Below are 17,936 nucleotides of genomic sequence, written 5' to 3' on the forward strand. Positions count from 1 at the left end.
TACTCTTTCAAATATTGGTACTGACAACATAGGTCAACAAGTCAAAGTGAAAACCAAGAAAGTATATAATTTTATTCTAATTTAATCATGCTTTAGTCACTCAGCCTTCAAAGCAGCTAGGATAATCCCATCCTAACTCAGCAAAAACTGCCCACAAATCTAAGAAAAGCCACGTAGTTATTACAGAGCACTTACTAAAACATCTTAAACCCTCTTTTCATCTGAGAACTGTCATCTTCTGTTTAACGTGACTTAAGAAAATAGAATGGGAAGGATTCAAATTACTATCAAGGCAAACAGAAACATTTTTCACTTTATCTACTTAGGTACATAGGATATACACTTATATCCAGGTATGCAACAAAACTATGGCTGCATTCAATCACTGCAAAGGTAGCCCCCTGCCCCCTATTAATAGTTACCAAAACCAGGCACTCAGGGAATGAGCAAATATTTACCACCCCAATAAATTCCAAGTTTATTTGGGTTAAACTGTATCAAACTGTTATGTATTATTCCGTGTTCAAATAGCTTGAGTTCAACGCAATGGAAATGCTCTCCAAGGGTGGCTTTCTCTTTCCATTGTCTGCAGAGGATGGAAGCCTGGGAGTCCCACCACCTGCCTTACCCAGCCACGAACCTTCTGACTTCAAGTCGTGGGTAATCAATAGGCTTTAAACTGCATCGCTTTGTCCCATAAGTTCTCAGAGAAACTCTTGGGGCCAGAGAATCTTGGCCTTTGGCTTTGGTATTTGGTTCCCTACTTTTTGCTGTTTTGTACAATCATGTTCAAATGATAAACAATTTCATCCAGTTGTTTGACAGTGGAAAGCAACAGGAATGAGTCACAAATACACAGAACCATCTGCGTGACAGCCCAAGGAAGCACACTGCAATGAAACGCCAAGAAACATCTCTGAACAGCAATTAAGGCTAAATGGATGTGCCCCCACTGTCTACAGCAAACCCAAATGACTTAAAAGGCTGCATATTACTTATCCTTCTCAGTTAAAACTGAACAGCAACTTTAGGAAGCAAAATTAAAAGCCCATTAAGGTTACCTCAAAGCTAAACATTTAGAATATAAATTCTGTGGCAGCACTGCCCAGAAGTAAACTGTTTCAGTATACTGAGCATTACAGTTACCTCCTCAGTGAGTGTATGCCACAAAACCATATATATGTACACACTGCAGTCTCAAAGGCTCCACATTCTCAAACAGAAGCTCTACTACTTTGTCCTGTAGCCTCTTCCTCCTTTAATTTCACCAGTCATTAAGTACTGAACAAGCAAGAGTCATTAACTCAGGCACTTTATAGATTCATAGAATAACTTGAGGTTTAAATTCATCCCTCCCCATACACTTCCCTTGCATGCCAGTCAGAAGCATCCTGGCTTCTGGAAGATGGAAGTCTTGTAGCATCTGCGGCACACAGGAAATTGGTCTGGTACATAGGGGTGTGTAGGCCAGCATTGCCTTGTTCTGTGGCCGTGGACAAACCCAATTTTGTGGATGAACAAGCATGGCCATAGCTCTGCAAGAGGCAGGGCATCACGGCACTAATGAGATGATAACTTTGTATGTACCATCTGACTATGAGTCTCAGAGTTAATTACTGGTGAACAGCAGCTGGAATTTGCTTGGAACCTGACCAAGAGCCTGGCACCAACCCAGGGGTACATGCCAAGAATCTCTGAGATTCCTCTAGCAAGCTTAGAGCAACAACTTATCCAAACAATCTCAGATCTTAAGATTTTTTTAAGGGGTACTTGGAGGGTTCTGGTTATTCTCAGTTTCAAGTCACTGAGACTCCTCCTGACAGTTTAAAGAAGGTCACATCACTGGGTAAGGCGCTACTAACACCACCCAGCTCCATAAGGGGTTCAATAGATGCAAAAATCAGACTGTGTTCCCTAAATAATTATAATAAATCGGGGTGTGTGTGTGTGTGTGTGTGTTAGGGGAGTGGAGAAAGAAAGAGTAATACAGCAAATTTGGTTTAGTAGTACAATTTTAGTACAACAGGATGGAGAGAAGACAAAAAAGGACTGTGTGTTTATTTCTTCCCCTTTCCCACTCGCTGCCAACTCTTTTAGTCTTGTATTCTTCACCCCTATATTTTGGCAATAGACATGCTTCTTTCTTCTACTTCCACCTGTGTAACCCTGCAGCTAAAGTAAAACTTTAAGCCTATGTATAAAAAAAGAAAAAAGCAACCTCCCTCTCTTTTGGGTCTAACGAAAGCACAACATTTATATTTTATTATCTGGAGTTGTGTTTGACCAGCTGGGCTCTTTAACAAGTAACTTATTCAGTGACTATAGGTATTACCTAAGTGTAGTTACATAAACACAAACATACAGATATCACTGACATACTAGCACTGAAGGCATTTAAAAACTGCTGCAGTTGGTGGGTGACTGAACTACACTCCAAGACACCTTTCCCTTTCCACTAATGAAAGAAGCAGCCACCTACAAATCTGGAACCTTGCTTACACATGCCAGTTATATATGTAAAGTTAAATACAATGTCTCTGGACCACCTGGTCTACTTTGTTGTGAAGATCAATATACAGAGCAGAGCATTTTAGTTAGTAATCCCTAATACATGCCACCCTTTCTGCCTTCCTCCCTAAGATAGTAACTTGCTGAAGGCTGGTGCCCCAACTATACCTTTTTCAGTGCTTTAGCTGCTGTAATCGCTTTCTACCTATGTTCTACTCACCTTCATGGATGGGTAAACAAGTTTATTTAGACCTCCAGGCTCAGTAAGTACCAGCTCTCACTATACCTTTTTGTGAACATCCCTCAGAGTCACTCTATTGTTTTATTATGTGACACAGAGGGATTTAGAGTATTTTAAAAGCATGAGTTGATTTTAGAGTGACAGGAACCATATACCCAACCAGCAAATTTTAGTAAACAAGCCACTCAATGCTCACTAAAATGCTGCTGTGAGCCTAGTCCTTTTTAAAGGGAGCTGGGCAATGAAAAACCTTTCATTTGTGCCACAGAGCTGGCAGAACCTTAAAGTAAAACCAAGTTCAGGATAAAAAAATAATTAAAAAAAAAACAAAACAAAAAACTCCCCCAAAAACCCCAAACCAGCACTAGAATGAAAAAATACCATTTAGGAATTGTATTCCAGACCTGCACTTCTTGACACTAAAGGGCTACTGTACCAACATCTATCAAATCTTTAATTTCACGGAAGAATGAAGATTCAGTTTCATTTCCATTATTTGTACATTTCTGTCACAGTAAAAGCATCTGGTCAAAAACTGAAAGGCTATTTTGAGAAATCAAATGTTATTTCTCTATTTTTAAATCAAGCATTTGATTGATAATTCCTAAACAAGATTTCATTTCAAAATGTAATAATAATGGTAAAAAAAAAAAAAGAAAAACACCTCTTCAACATAAAAAAACCCCACTTTAAAACTCTGGTCAGTGTGAAACATTTTGTGCTTGTTCTGCTAAAATACGTGAACACCAAAGTTAAGTACAAAATCACTGGGACCCAGACTCTGACTCCCATTCTTTACAAATTCAGCTGCCCTTTCTTGATTCAAATGTTGTCTGAAAAGTTCACATGGGTTGACAATAAACAAATTAAAGATCCCTGAACCCACATCCCAAACTGCATCAACATCTGATGACTTCCTGCCAAGTCTGTAACACTCAATGCATTTTACTGCCTCTCTCTTTGTGACAGTCAGATGCTTTCTTTCCTATCCCTCTTTATGGGCCTAAATTGAAGTAGCAGAGTTTGGTTGGCACTGGTGCCACAAAACACACGTTATTGCCTCTGTTCTCCAATGGCATAAAAAGAAACTGTTGCAGCCAGGATTCGGGTGCAAATGGTCACAGAATGCTCAGTTTCTTTGAGCTTCAGTGTTTAAAGTAGCTGTCTATAAACATCCATATGGAAAAATATGTTAACATATGGAAATCTAAGCCTGGGAACACAGTTAAGGAAGGTATCTTTAAAAATATTAATGACCTTTGCAGGAATTGCTGTATTACAATTTTTTTCTGGAGTTTAACATTAAGACAGGAAAAAATATATTTCTTGAAAGAGTCTCATTCCAGAGAAAAGAATATGAACTGTATCTCCAAGTCAGGTACCACACCACAGCAGAATCTGAAATTAGACAAGCATGTTGGCTATCCCATCCTGTCACTGATCTTCATAGGCAATTTTGGGATGTAACTTTAGTGTGTACATATGTGTGTGTGTATAAGCTTTTTATAAAGCATAAGGAAGAAACAATTACTCAATACTACATAAAGCAGTTGACAATCTGGCTTCAACAGCCCAAGCAAGAATTATACCAACACCCAGAGTTACTTTATCCATAAGGAAGCCAACAATTTAGCACAGACATTCAGAGTAAAGAGCATGAGAAAGTCAGGCCTGCCAATAGACACATCTCCTCATCTTTACAAGTGCCATACAGTCTACGTCAAGAGGTACAAAAAGCATGGTGGGAGAAGGGATGAGCAGCAATAAGGCACATAAAGCTGTGAATGCCTATATAGCCCAAAGCTCAATGCAGTCCCCAAACCTTCTCATGCCACCCTGGAGGAAGGTCTCTTTTTTTATTCCTTTCTGCCTCCTCTACATGTTGTATTTCCTTTAGTTCAGGGAACACCTCTGGGGAGAACTCGAGTACCAATCTCTTTTAGGCTACCTCTGAGGAAAGAATATGTAAGATCCACAATCCCTTGACCGTAAAGACCTCAGCCAGAGGCCTCTCTAGACTCACAGTCAGCCCCTGCAGCATGGCTCCTCTGTGGGGATAGTCTGGGGGTGGCACAATACACTTTATCCATTGCTACTTGTCAGCTCTCCAGGTATTTGCCCATCTTTCTTTTTGCTGGATTGTTTTGAGGATTCAACTGCTTTTCCGGTTCCAGGATGGAAATAAAAAGACACAATCTTGATCAATATTTTGAATAAAAAATAGCAAATTTTCTTCAAATTCCACTAGCGTAGTAATCTCTTTTCCTTTTTTTTCCCCTCTCTCATTCCTCTGGAACAACAGCATTAATAAAAATCCTCTTAGCAATTATTAAATAATGATATATTTTCAGTGCCTCTATTTACATGGTATCATATACACACTTGTGACTGTCCCAGAAATAGCATGGAATATTTATTTGGTTCACCTACTGACTACCCTCACTGTACCCCAAGTCCCTTATTATTATTCCCTTATTAATATCCATATATCACTTAGTATTTTTGTATACCAATTCTTAATGTCATCTGAAACAAATTCATTTTTAACAGAAGCTTTTCTGGAGTCACTGACCGTATTCACAATCCTTTAGATGTTCCTGAGAATGTTAATTCATTTGTACACAGAATGGCTCTAGGGCTTCTTCCCAGGTGCCATCGTTGTAAACACTAAAATTCTTTCCCTGTTATGCCACCACACTGAGCTAATATGTGGATCCTGTCTCCCTCCAGTGGCATATCACACTGGCTATGAAGCCTAATATTAAAGTGCAATTAGAGTCTCCCTGAAACTCAGATGATGTCTCTCCATTGCCAAGGTTACTAAGAGGTTGCAGGGACAGCCGGAAGAGATTTCGTGTGGCCTAGAAGCCCCAGGGAAATTACGACATGACCCCATTCTTTCAGCAAGTCTCTTCTAACTGCCAAAATCTGCTGTTGCCTGCTCAGCTTGCTGTTGCTTGTGTAGCACTAGCAAGAAACACAGGGAAAAACCATGGGGAGAGAGAGGCAAACTGTCCATTCAGGACTTGAAATAACTCTCCAAAGCAGTAACTTGACTTCTAAATATTTTCTGGATAAAAATTAATATTCATAATATTACTCAATTAGGAAAAAAAAAAAAAAAAAAAGAGTTGTACACTGAGGTGTAAAGGTATGCCACACTCTTTTCTGTCACAGGACAAGACTGTGAACATCTTCATCCAATGCCTTTTCAAATGTACGTGCCCAGCCACTGTGGTACAGATTCACTGCAAGACAGCGGTACGTGTGGTCCTTCCAGCAAGGCAACTGCGATGTGCTACTAGGCTTTGCCTTCAGGTTTTCTTTGGGAACAGGAGTGATTTACAGCCTGGCTAAACAACCTTCAGCCAGAGCACTGCATTACAGCAATTGTTGGTCTTCCTACTCTTCAAAACCACATAAAGAATTTGTAATGGAAAGCCATAGGACGTAGTAAGTTAAATAGTTCCTCACTGTGAAGATTCTAAACTGCATTTTAGGGCAAAATGCTTCTAAACATCCTATCGGTCTATATCCTGTGCTCACTTCGCATTTTAAAGCCTCAGCAATTTGTAAAGATGGTGCAAACAGCACACTTTGAGAAGAAATAATTCTGGTTCAACTTTTAATTTTAAAACTGTGGGCATGGGATTACTATTTAACAGCAACATGAGAGCCTCACAGCCAGCAGGAATGCTTTTCTTGTTTCATAGAGAGAACGGTTTGAAATTGAGTTTCCATACCAAATGAACAAAGACTGTTTATTTAAAGAGACATGAGTATGGAACAGCTCAGTATTTGGTCACTGCACAGGTCATTACATCACATAAATATTTCAGGTTTATTTAAGCGTGCTGTGGGAAAAGCACAATCTAAATGGAACGTGCCATTGCTAAACTCACAATTACTATCAGATAGTAAATTCAGTGAAGGATTTTCATACCTGAATACCTGATGAAGCAAACAGTACAGAGAAAGGCAAGAATATGGTGGGAAAAAGAAGAATGAATTCCATAGCTATTGGGAGAATTGCGTGAGTGTGATGGGAACCAGACATCCTCCTCATTACTACTATTTTTTCCCAGATAAGGATGATGTGAACTCTCATAGTGGTTAGAAGTACAGGACACTGCTGAAGGTATTACTAGACTTAGTAGTATTAAAATGCCAGTAAGAGTTAGGACATATGACCTGCCTCTGAACCCTTCCTGCAAGTACTATACTTAAAACCTGGGCTTGTTGTGCAGTACTGAATGCATCCTGTAAATTAAATTTCTCATGAGACCACAAGTTTCTCACTTGTCACATTCCAAACAAATAAAAGCATCAGAATGTTCTCCAGCAATTAGATACTGTTTCAGTGCCAATAAGCAAAAATTTCTAGGTTTCAGTTTAAGGATTAGTATGCCTGGGGTACAGTACAGGTCTAAAATACAGTACTAGGGACTCCACAGGATTCCCTTGACACTCTGAGGATGAAACCACCCAAAAATGAAATAAGATTTCTTTGAAATTTACCTTTTTTTCTTCTTTTTTTCCCTTTTTTTGGAAAGAAAACAGAGACCTGACACTTCTGTTCAAATGCAACAGCTTCCTCCGCATTCAGCTAAAGAGAAAGCCTCTCCTTCTGCCTTTCAAACTTCGGTTCGGCCTCAAGGTGGCGATACAATTGTGACAGTCGCCGGCAGCGATACAATTGTGATAAGTTCTGGCTTCCAAGGCTGCTTTTCTAACACCGAATCGATCTGGGTTATTTCTTCTACTGCTAAGGAGAGAGTTCCTGGGCAGGCCTCGGAGCGGCGTTACAGCTGCAGCTCTGATCGCTAAGGCAACTCTGCATTATCCAGCACCTGGAAACTCACAAACACTTTACCAGTTTAGATTTCCAGAACAGGATTTAAGGAAATATTATCTCTACACCTATACAGTATTCCCAAATGTCTCACGCATATGAATATTATAATTAGCCTAATAGGAGAGCACTTTTTACAGCTTTGCTGAATAAAATCTTTTTTCAATGTGTTTTCCCTGAGAGAGAGAGATCTAATGTATTAAAATGTTCTTGTTCCCTGCAAACACAGGTAATGAAAGCCTAGCCTAAGGGCCACACAGGCAAATGCAGGAAGAAATTTCTGAGACAGAGGGCAATGTAAAGAAAAACATCATGAGTGTTCTGTAAGATTCACCTAGTGTAAGGTGTAGTCGAGTTCAACTGGTGCTCACTGCTGCAAATTCCTATTTTGATACTTATTTTCAGGAACAGCACGAAGAAAGATCCAGTGAGCTACAAGCCGGTCACCTGAATCTCACAAATTTATGGAAAAAATTCCTTCTGGAAAACTATTTCAAAGCAGGAGGACTACCCATTGCAAGAGTACCCACAGAAACATCTGGAAGGTCTGAACAGTCATGGCTACCTAATATTCAAGCTCTTATAGCTCACAGAGATGAATTGTGGAAACGTTTCTGCCATCAGAAATTTTCTTGCAAATTTAACATTTTCTCACTGCACACAAAAGATCAGAGACATTTAGAATCAATCCTAAATGCAACGGCTCAGGTTTTCCTGTGCCTTACACATCATTTCCTTTGCTATTCATTTATCATGCTTAACATTAAGGCTAATTACATTTAAGATTTTGATAAGGACCAAATGTTTAGAGGAGAATGCAATTCTGACTATGCTGACAAGTTCATCCCTAGAGACGCCATGAGTATCTTCGTTAAAACAATACATAAGTTCATTAAACTCCCCTGTACCTCAGCCAGTTAGTAACAAACAAGCACACAATAAACAAGGTGGCTTCACATGTATTTTCCTTCTCATTTTAAGAATCCACCACTACAGCAGGTTTTAAATTTGCATGCCTGTTTTTTCCAGATCGTTGGCCATATTATTACTCCTTGATCCATCAAGCTGGTATGTCTGCTAGTCCCTAACCAATTTAACCTCTTCCATGCACAAACATTTGGCAAATCCCATAATTAAGAATAAAATGTTTTCCCCCAAACAGAGCAGTGAGTACCACAGGCAAGCATAACTGCATATTAACTGTCTTAAATCTGTTGAGGGACAACCAGAACCACATTCTGACTCAGCCTTGCACACAAAACCCATTACAACTCTATTACCTTTGTAAAAATACTTCTGTTATGTCAGTTACAACCCAGGAAAGACTCCATAGTTAAGCTACAAACAGCACCTGTATGGGACAGAGGGACATATTTCAAGCCAATTTAATCATAAAGCCTTACACTTGATGAAAGGAAGAATTTCTGAAGCTTAAATATAGTACTCCACTATTATAAAGAAAAGTGATTGGTATGAGCTCGACAGATACACAGGACAAAAGACAGCATTTCCAGACCAAGAGGATTCAGTCCGCTGAAAAGATAGAATGTAAAAATGAAATAGAGAACACAGCACTTGAAAGCTAAGAGGAACTGAAAAGACAGATGAATAGCTGCTTAGAAAACTATAACTAACCATGGAATGCAAATTACACAAAGACAAAAGATTCAAGAACTTCAAACTGAAGTAAGCCTTGAAGAGAAACTTAAGTTATTTAATCCACAGTAAACATAGCTGGCACTGTGGTTCAAATATGGCTCTGCTAACACACACACAGTAGCCTCCTGGAACAAACCTCCAACTGAAGAGGAAAATAACTTCTGGCAGTACACATGCATTATGCTTCAATATTGTGGAGTAAATCCAAACAAGAGTACAGATAAAAACTGGAAGCACAAATGTCAAGGTTACTTCAGTTACCTTGTATTTGTTTCTTGGCAAAAATCTCCTGAACAAACTAAGAGGTTTATAGAATGGGTTAATATATCTACCTTATTAAAATCTGCAATAAAGCTGAACCAATGTAATCCTTTTCTTTATTTTAATAAAATTCGTTGTGCCAAATCGCATTCTTAAGATTGAGAACCAAACTTACTTTACTTCTTGAAGACTGACCAAGGATCCCACCTTTATGTGGTGGTTCTCTACTCCCAGAGAAGAAACAGACAGAGCCCCCTTGGGTTGGGATAAGGATAGTTTACTGACTAAGTCACCCTAATAACAGCCATTACACTCACACCCAGTGATAACACAGAGTGGCTTAAAAAGAGGCCTAAAGAGTGCTACCCAACACAAGGACCAGCCAATCCAATGCCCCAGCCACACTGAGACTGTCCTGGAGGCACCAAGCCCCTGCCCCTCCCCAAACAGCTCCTTTTATGAGGAAGTGGTGCCAGGTGGTGTGGCAAACAGCCCCCACTCAGCTCACCTGGGCTAGCTCAGCTCACCTCTGATGACTGGGGAGATTGACTCTGGCCTGGCAAGAGCCAGGACACAGTAACTCAGCAATCTTTCTTCAAGAACCGAACTGATTAGTCTCAACAAAATATTTAAATTTCAACGAAACAGCATTTTTAAAATCCAAAGCCAAAACAAAGTTCTCTAAAACCATTTCACCACAAACACCACAGTTCAATTAACTCAATCTCTATTATGGTCTGTTCTATTTTGGCTTCTTTCCTACAAAAAGGTGTTTAAAATACTAAGGCTGAACTACAAGTCTCATTGACATGGAGAGGTTGGCTTGTTTAAGGAATCCGTTAAGCCTTCCCAAAAACCACTCCAGTATCAGCTGAGCAATATGTGTGGGACAAACAGATACATGCACACGTGTCCCAAGTGCTTTGTACTTCACAGGCTGCTTAGGCGAATACTATGTGCTTTAGAAATTGTCATGGCAACACTGTATTTCCTTACAAATGGAAACAGTACAGTAAATAGGCATATAAAACCCCCTTGTAGCCTGACAATCGTGTTGCTTAAGCTTGCATGCCCTCCCTCAATAACAAACAGAAGCAAGGGTGTCAGTGGCATGTGAAAAATCCACACGCGGGGCAAAACCCTGTTAACAGGCTGCTCACATGCTGCTGGGCAAGCAAAGGAACCAACATTTAAGGAGCAGGACTACCTCCTGCTCATACTAGTCCAGCAGACTCCACAGGTGGAGGAAACATGGCTTGGTACAAGGACAGAGTACTGAGTGAACAGTTGTTATTAAGTGAGTGCGTAACTGTGGTTGTCAGAACCATATGGGGGGTGAAACACTAGCTGAACCTGGACTAAACATACAACAGCCAAATTTCTTGTCTCTGCAAAAATGAGTTAAGAGACATGGGCTCCACTTGAAATTGGGTTGGCTTGCTGTATTTACTACAGCCTGACTCTATTATATGTTGCAAAGAAATAACTGGGCTCATGTCAGAGAATCCTGTTGGCTTTCTCTGTTAGTGTGCTAATTTCTGAGGAGAACCAAGGCCCCCCTCCTAGCTGTTGGAAAGGCATAGCACATCACTGACGCTTTAACACCACTTTCACAACTTGTCTTTCACTTCCCATCTATGCCAACATAGAACAATGGAAACATTGTTGAGTCCAAAAGTGGCAACATGATTAAATATTCATCTAAAATTTTGAATATTTTAAATGAATCTTCTTTCTAGCTGGCTTTTTTTCTGTAGAAAAATCACTTGTTTAAAGTGAACTTTACGTAAGTCAGTCAATTCAGAAACTTCCAGAATGTAACCTGAAGGGTCCCCTCTATTGTCTTTTGCAAAAAAACCCCAACCTTTTTCAGTAAGCTGAGGTTAAAATAATTATGCTGATGCATTTGTAGTAAGCAGATTTTAAAAATTAATTCTGACAAATATTCCCAAGCTTCCCCTCTATCTCCATCTCAGGATCCATTTAATAGTGTAACAGCCTTAGGAGCAGCTCTGTATAATGTCTTTTACATTGCCAAACCAGATAAGCAAAGTGCTGTCTGCAACCTGTCAGGTTTTGTAGAGCTTGTATCGTTTCCCTCTTTCATATCAGATAAGTGATATATAACTGTTTTTCTTTACTCATCTGCCTCTGAAAAAAATGACTAGTTTTTCCATGTTCAGCTCTACTCTGGAAACAACCAAAAAGACACAGTTCCAGGTCTGAGTACACCAATTCCTCCTAAATTGCAGATAGAGACATATGCTTCAAAGACAACGATCATCTGAACAATTAATTTCTCTGTTAATCTTGACTGAGATTTAGCTTTGGAATAGAGAAAGAACCATAAAACAGACAAGTCTTAAAGCTGTCCTTGTTGAAACCAGAGGTAATGCTCTTGTCTCTCCGTGACAGAAGCACTGACTGCAACTGAACACTTCCAAAAATCCTGATTTATCAACCAAGGTACTTTCTTCTACAAGAGAAATATACACCAACATGCATAAGCAGTGATGGCTTAAAAGCCCTATCCACAATTCCAAACCTCTAACAAATGAACAAATACCCAGCAATCACCTTTATTCAAACTTTAAAATCAAGAAACTCTTGCAGCTTTTTCCCAGCCTGAGAGGCTAATAAATGCATGGACCATGGTCCTACCTGTGGGTCCGACAGTCGAGAAAGGTCAGGGTACAAGTAGAATTTTATCCCCTCGGAAGCACCTGGCAACGTTACTCCACGAATCAGAAGAATCATCAGCATGATATAGGGAAACGTGGCTGTTACATACACAACCTAGCAAGGAGAAGAAAACATCAGAAAAACACATTCTTGCAACTACAACAAAAATCCCTCATTTCCACATTCATTTTGCTGTTTGACAAAAAGAAATTCTTTTCTGGAGGCAAAGTGCTCTTGATGTCCTTGTTCATGGAGATGAATTTGTCCTCCAAACATAACACCACCTAAACTATTAATGACTTGTGGGAAAGCTCAACATTCTTATAGAAAGACTGGGAAGCTCTCTAAGTATATTATTTACTCTCTGTTTGTGACAGGTGACCAGACATCATAGTACAGTGTACCTGTGCACTATACCACATACTATTTCAAACACAGATACAGGGACATTGATTCAGAACAGCAAGTAATTAATTGCATTATATGGTATGCACTATATAAAAGCATCTGTAATGATTCTTAATCACTTATCAATTACCAAGCTGTCCTAAGATTGCTCATGAACTGCTACAGCACCTTTATCCTGCCAAGTACCTTCAGACAAGATTTCTGAAGTGCTCAAGCTCAGCAATTTCTGTTTTCACATATATGGCCCCATTTTTTTTATAAGTCAGTTTGCATGGTGCATGGGGAGCTACTGAGTTTTTCTGGAGACCTGCAAAAAGCCATGGTTGTCAACGGAAAAATCAAGCAGACTGTTATTTTATAATCACAGACCCGAGAGCACTATAGAGCTATTCAAGCTTGGAGATGGATTAAATGATAAATTTCAAGTCGCTATAAAGATTTACTTAAAAAAACCCCAAAACCTTAAACTTAACTCTCCAGAATTCTCTATAGCAATTCCCACCTGTGTAACATAGGTATGAGATATCCTAATATGCAACACTACGCTTACACCTAAAAACATGGAATGACCTGTGTTGGAAGGGACCTCAAAGCCCCTCCAGTGCCATCCCCTGCCATAGGCAAAGACAACTTCCACTAGCCCAGGTTGCCCAAACCCCCATCCAACCTGGCCTTGAACCCTGCCAGAAATGGGATATCTACACTGCCTAAGTAAAAATTACTCCATAGACTGCAAGAATGGGGAAAATAATTGGTGAAAAATAGGCTATAATATTAAAAAATATGCATTTTAAATTCCAAAGTTCATTACCTGTCTCATGGCTATGTAAATGAAGGAAATGCATGAGACAATGTACCCATGAAAAGATTCTCAAACATATTTTCATGACTAATTCACTGAATCTTGATTTACAGACCATGCTGAGTGTTTAACCTCAAACAAGAAATCATCTCATCTGTGCCTCAGCTGTGCACTCCTTAAACATCACATGGTAGATCTTCGAGCATGTCCAGCTGCCCAAGATGCATTTAGACACCCGACTCTCACTGACCTTAATAGGACGTAAGCATCAATATATCTCTCAGGTGTCTTACCCCATTTAAAAATCCACGCCCTGGTTTTCCCAGGAAATGGTGGTAGCTATTGCGTTCCTACAGGTCTCAGAAGCCCAAACTGACAAATGCACAGGTTGACAAAATGCAAAACGGAATCCCAGCACTTACATTTATTATTATAGATTATCAGTGGAAATGCAAACTAAAATGACTGAGTTCAAACAGACCTTGACTCCAAGAGACCACTCTCCACATTTAGGTTTCATATAAAAAAATGGATCATGAGTTAATGAGCAGTGAGAAAGAAACACATGGAATAGACATGGTGCTGCTCCAAGTTTTATATTGGGTGGAAATGACAAAGTAGCAGCAGATGTTATTTTATGTTTTTGTATTTAATTCTTTGCCAGGTATTTTCCTCTGTTTCTTTTAAATCAATAGATGTTTTTAACAGGGGATGGTCAGCAGACATACACATTCGATGACATGGAAGGTATTGCACCTGAATAGCTGTCATAACATTAAAGAATAACACCTCACTGCATCACACTTCATTAACTACACTGTTCCATGGCCTATCTCCTGCAACCTGTCTCTGCCTTGAAATATTTTACATCAGCAAACAGATGGCAATTTTGTGCAGACAGAGTTCTTCCCAGGTTCCTTTGGGTGTATTTCCACACTCAGCTCCATTATGGAACAGCTGAAACCACTCATCCCTATGGCCAAGAGAGATCAGGTAAAGGTACCTTTGTGCTGCCGTCTGTAACCACGCAGCAGCCGCCATAGTCACACTTCACCCTTTTCTGTTCGCTTTTCCGAGTGCTTTCCACAGCCTGTCCCCATGTACTAATGTTACTGAAAGTACTATGACCACAACCTCTAGTATATTTTTTTATCACAGGGGTAGTTGTGCCTCAGAGGAACGAGGACTCTCCTTCCTTTCTGGTTACCATGCAGAAAGAGGATATAAATAGAGTGCAATTGGCTCAGTATTTCTGGCAATAAATGCTAATGCAGATCTCCAGAACAACAGCGAAAGAGATGCCAAGGAAGCATGTGTGGGAAAGATACACCCTTCCTGAGCCAACTGACATTTGTTGACAATTTTTTTTGGTGTTAGTGCTCACACAAGCTAACGAGGCTGCCGAAACTGCAAGCTTCTCCTGTACAGCAACAGGGATGTGCATTGTGTTCAGAGAAGGGAGAGAATGCCACCTCTCCTAGGTGGCATACGAGCCTCCCAGTATGTTGGGCCACTTAATTCCACTGCATCCAGTGCAGCCGTTGCTCATTTTATCATGCTTGGGGAGAGCTCATGAGGTGCGGGAGGATGGGGCATTTTAGAAATCAAATGCCATTATTAGTATCGTCATCACATCTGTAGGCATTAAAAGTTTCCTGAATTGTTTTCTTTTCTTTCAACACATGAAACCTCTCTGAATATAAATGTGAACACAACTGTTTCTAATTACACTGCATCCTGTTTTAATTGACTTTAATTGCTTGGTATGTTAATTTGCATTCCAATGCTCAAATGCTTTTTTTAAACCCTAGTCAGACCAATGCCAGTGTTCAAGCAGTTGGAAACAAAATTAAAATTTCTGGCATGTTAGTTCTTGCACCAAGTTCTCCTATCACAATAGAACTGAAAGGCAAATTCACAAAGTTATTTAGACATGCAAGTATGTGGAAAGGCACCCACTGGGACATCTAACAGCTCTTAAGCAAACCTAGGTGCTCAACTCAAAGTACATGAGGACTAAGATCCTGCAAATGGATGTTTCATTGACTCCAATGAACTTTTAGTACCAAGTACTAGAACTTTACCATATCAAAACCTTACAAGACCTAGATGTCTATCTCTCTCAAGGTTAGTTATAAAGACATCGAAGTATCTACGCAATGATTTAATGAGTAAGGAGCCATAAAGATCTTGAGAACTGAACTAGCTGCCAGTTTACATTTTTTCATACCCAAGTATCTTTAAAGCATAAATATGGTCCATAGCTTCAAATCTCCCTACTAGCACTGTTGAACTGCTCACCCTAAATGAAGGGCTGCTTCTCTGAACATTGTGGCCAGGTGATGCCATAGAGGTTCAAGTGAAGGTAACTCAGCTTGCAAGAAAACATAGAAGCAATACATGATAAAACTGTGGAGAATAAGGAAGAGGCCCTCCATGCAATGAATTGAGCCATACACACAGAGAGAAATCTAAAAGCCTAAAAATAGATTTCTCTGGCTACACCTACCACAGAATACACCAGGCTGATGTTCACACAATACCTCACAGCAGCTTCTTAGCAGGGTGAGTCAGGAATAGGAAGTGGCAAACTTTAATCCTCTTGCTGAGAGCTTTCTGAGGTTAGGAAACTGTGATGTTGAAGACTGTTTGCTCTACAATGCACCAACTGCATTTTATAAATGGAATGTGTTTTATTTCACTTACTGTGTCAAAAAAATCCTGGTTTGCCAATCCCCTTCCCCTAAAGTCCTTCCTTGCTCCACTAGGCTATAAACTCAAGTAGTATCAATGCAAAAATTGCAAGAAATTTGCCAAAACTCAGAAGGGTTAGGTGGAAAACCCTCATCTTTCATTTAGTGTTTTCAGCCTATTGATTAGCTATTTAGTGTATTTACTTAGTTGACACTGACCACTGAGAACAGGAATACCACCAACTTCCTTTGCTAATAGAAGACTGCTAAGCAATCTTCAGATCTCAGTGATATACAAGGTCTGTCTTTACAGGACAAATGAAAGGAAGTTACGCCCACACTGCTGTACACTCCTGTGTGGAGAAGAAGCTTGGGAACCAAAATTTCCCTACTAAGTGATGCAACAGGGAAAAGAGTAACTTTTATCCTGCTTTACAGTGTTGATACAGAAAGGCATGTTAGTACAACTATAGAAACAGAATTCTCTTACCACTGTCTGTCAGCTCTAGTGTCTTTGTAGATACACCCAGGCATTACCAATTTGGGGACAACTGCTATCAAAATTTTTAAAATAAGGGAAAAGAGCAAAAAAAGAAAGAAAAAAACGTAAAAAAAAATTCTACATACCACACAACCCAGACATCTTGGCTCCACTAACACTATTTCCAGTTTCACAAATTCTAAGCTGCTACATGTTAACAGCAGATAACACTATAAAAGATTTTAATTTCAACCACTGTGGTATATTGTGAAATCTTCCATACAGCACTTGCTTGAAAGTCTTTTGCTGATATGACACTACAGCACCTATGAACATCAACTGATAAGAGTGATTGTCAATGTTCATTTGATTTATAAGAAAAATGGTGTAAAAAAGTATAAAGATTTTCAAAAAGTATTTCAAAAGAGGGAAACAAAATTATAGATCTTCCTACATTTTGAAGCTAAAATTTCATATGCAGAAAAACAAGTTATACCAAAAACTCAACAGAATACCAGAGGAGGGGATTTGTATGACATATGACTGGAGTGGTGATAGGTGGGGAGACAAGAATCATCAAGATGGTTGATTTGCTATTGTTCTTCTGCGGTTTACAGAATTTTTAGCTTCATCTCCTGTTTGTTTACCCACAGAGGGAAATTTGCTTCAGCATAATCTCATGAACCAACCTTTATCAGGTTGCTTACAAACTGCAGAATTTCTTCTATGAATCATATCTGACTTCAGACGGTTTCACTTGGAGTACAGAGAAGTTCAAAAACCAACAGGTAAGAAAATTTAATGAGATTTGAGAGCTGAGAAATAAGCATCAAAGTGGAAAAAAAATCACTGGGAATGCAAGATGAGTCAGAAAATATGAGCCAAGAGAAGACACTTAATGAAGGTAGGTAGGATTAAATGCATAGTGATCACAGGAAGCAGAAGATTCTGTGTGACAGAAGACGGCAGAAAGGAATAAATACTCCTAATACCACATCACACTGAGGTCATTGACTGCAATACAGAAAAATCTCTCTCCCAGAGCAGTGCAAAGTCCTTATTTTCATCCTTGTGGTGGTGCAGGCAATAAGTAAGTCAACAACAGTCTGAGTCAAGCTGAAACAACTTCTTCATAATGAAATGAAAACTCAACTCCAAAATTCTTTTTGAGTCAATAAAAAAAAAATTTACTGCATTTTATTCAACTTTGGTTTGGCATTCTTTTTACTGAATGGGCTGGAGGGACATCTCTCCTGACTGAAAAATTCTTTAACAAGCCAAAGCTGTTACCTATACACTTCATTTCAATATTAAAAAACAGGTGAAAAATGTTTGTTTCCTATTTTTTC

The 17,936-nt window shown here is 39.4% G+C and overlaps 1 protein-coding gene across 1 annotated transcript in view; it reads right to left on the bottom strand.

Moving 5' to 3' along the window:
• The window catches only part of SLC6A11 (solute carrier family 6 member 11), a gene marked incomplete at both ends in the record, with an annotated part of 91,933 nt that overhangs the window by 34,311 nt on the left and 39,686 nt on the right, over positions 1-17,936 (bottom strand). Inside the window, one exon of the mRNA XM_084269507.1 lies at positions 12,183-12,317. Coding sequence (XP_084125633.1) covers positions 12,183-12,317 — 135 coding nt within the window. The remainder of the gene's footprint in view (positions 1-12,182; positions 12,318-17,936) is intronic.

Source organism: Gallinula chloropus, assembly GCF_964237585.1.
Source record: "Gallinula chloropus genome assembly, chromosome: 12".
NCBI classification, from domain to species: Eukaryota; Metazoa; Chordata; class Aves; order Gruiformes; family Rallidae; genus Gallinula; species Gallinula chloropus.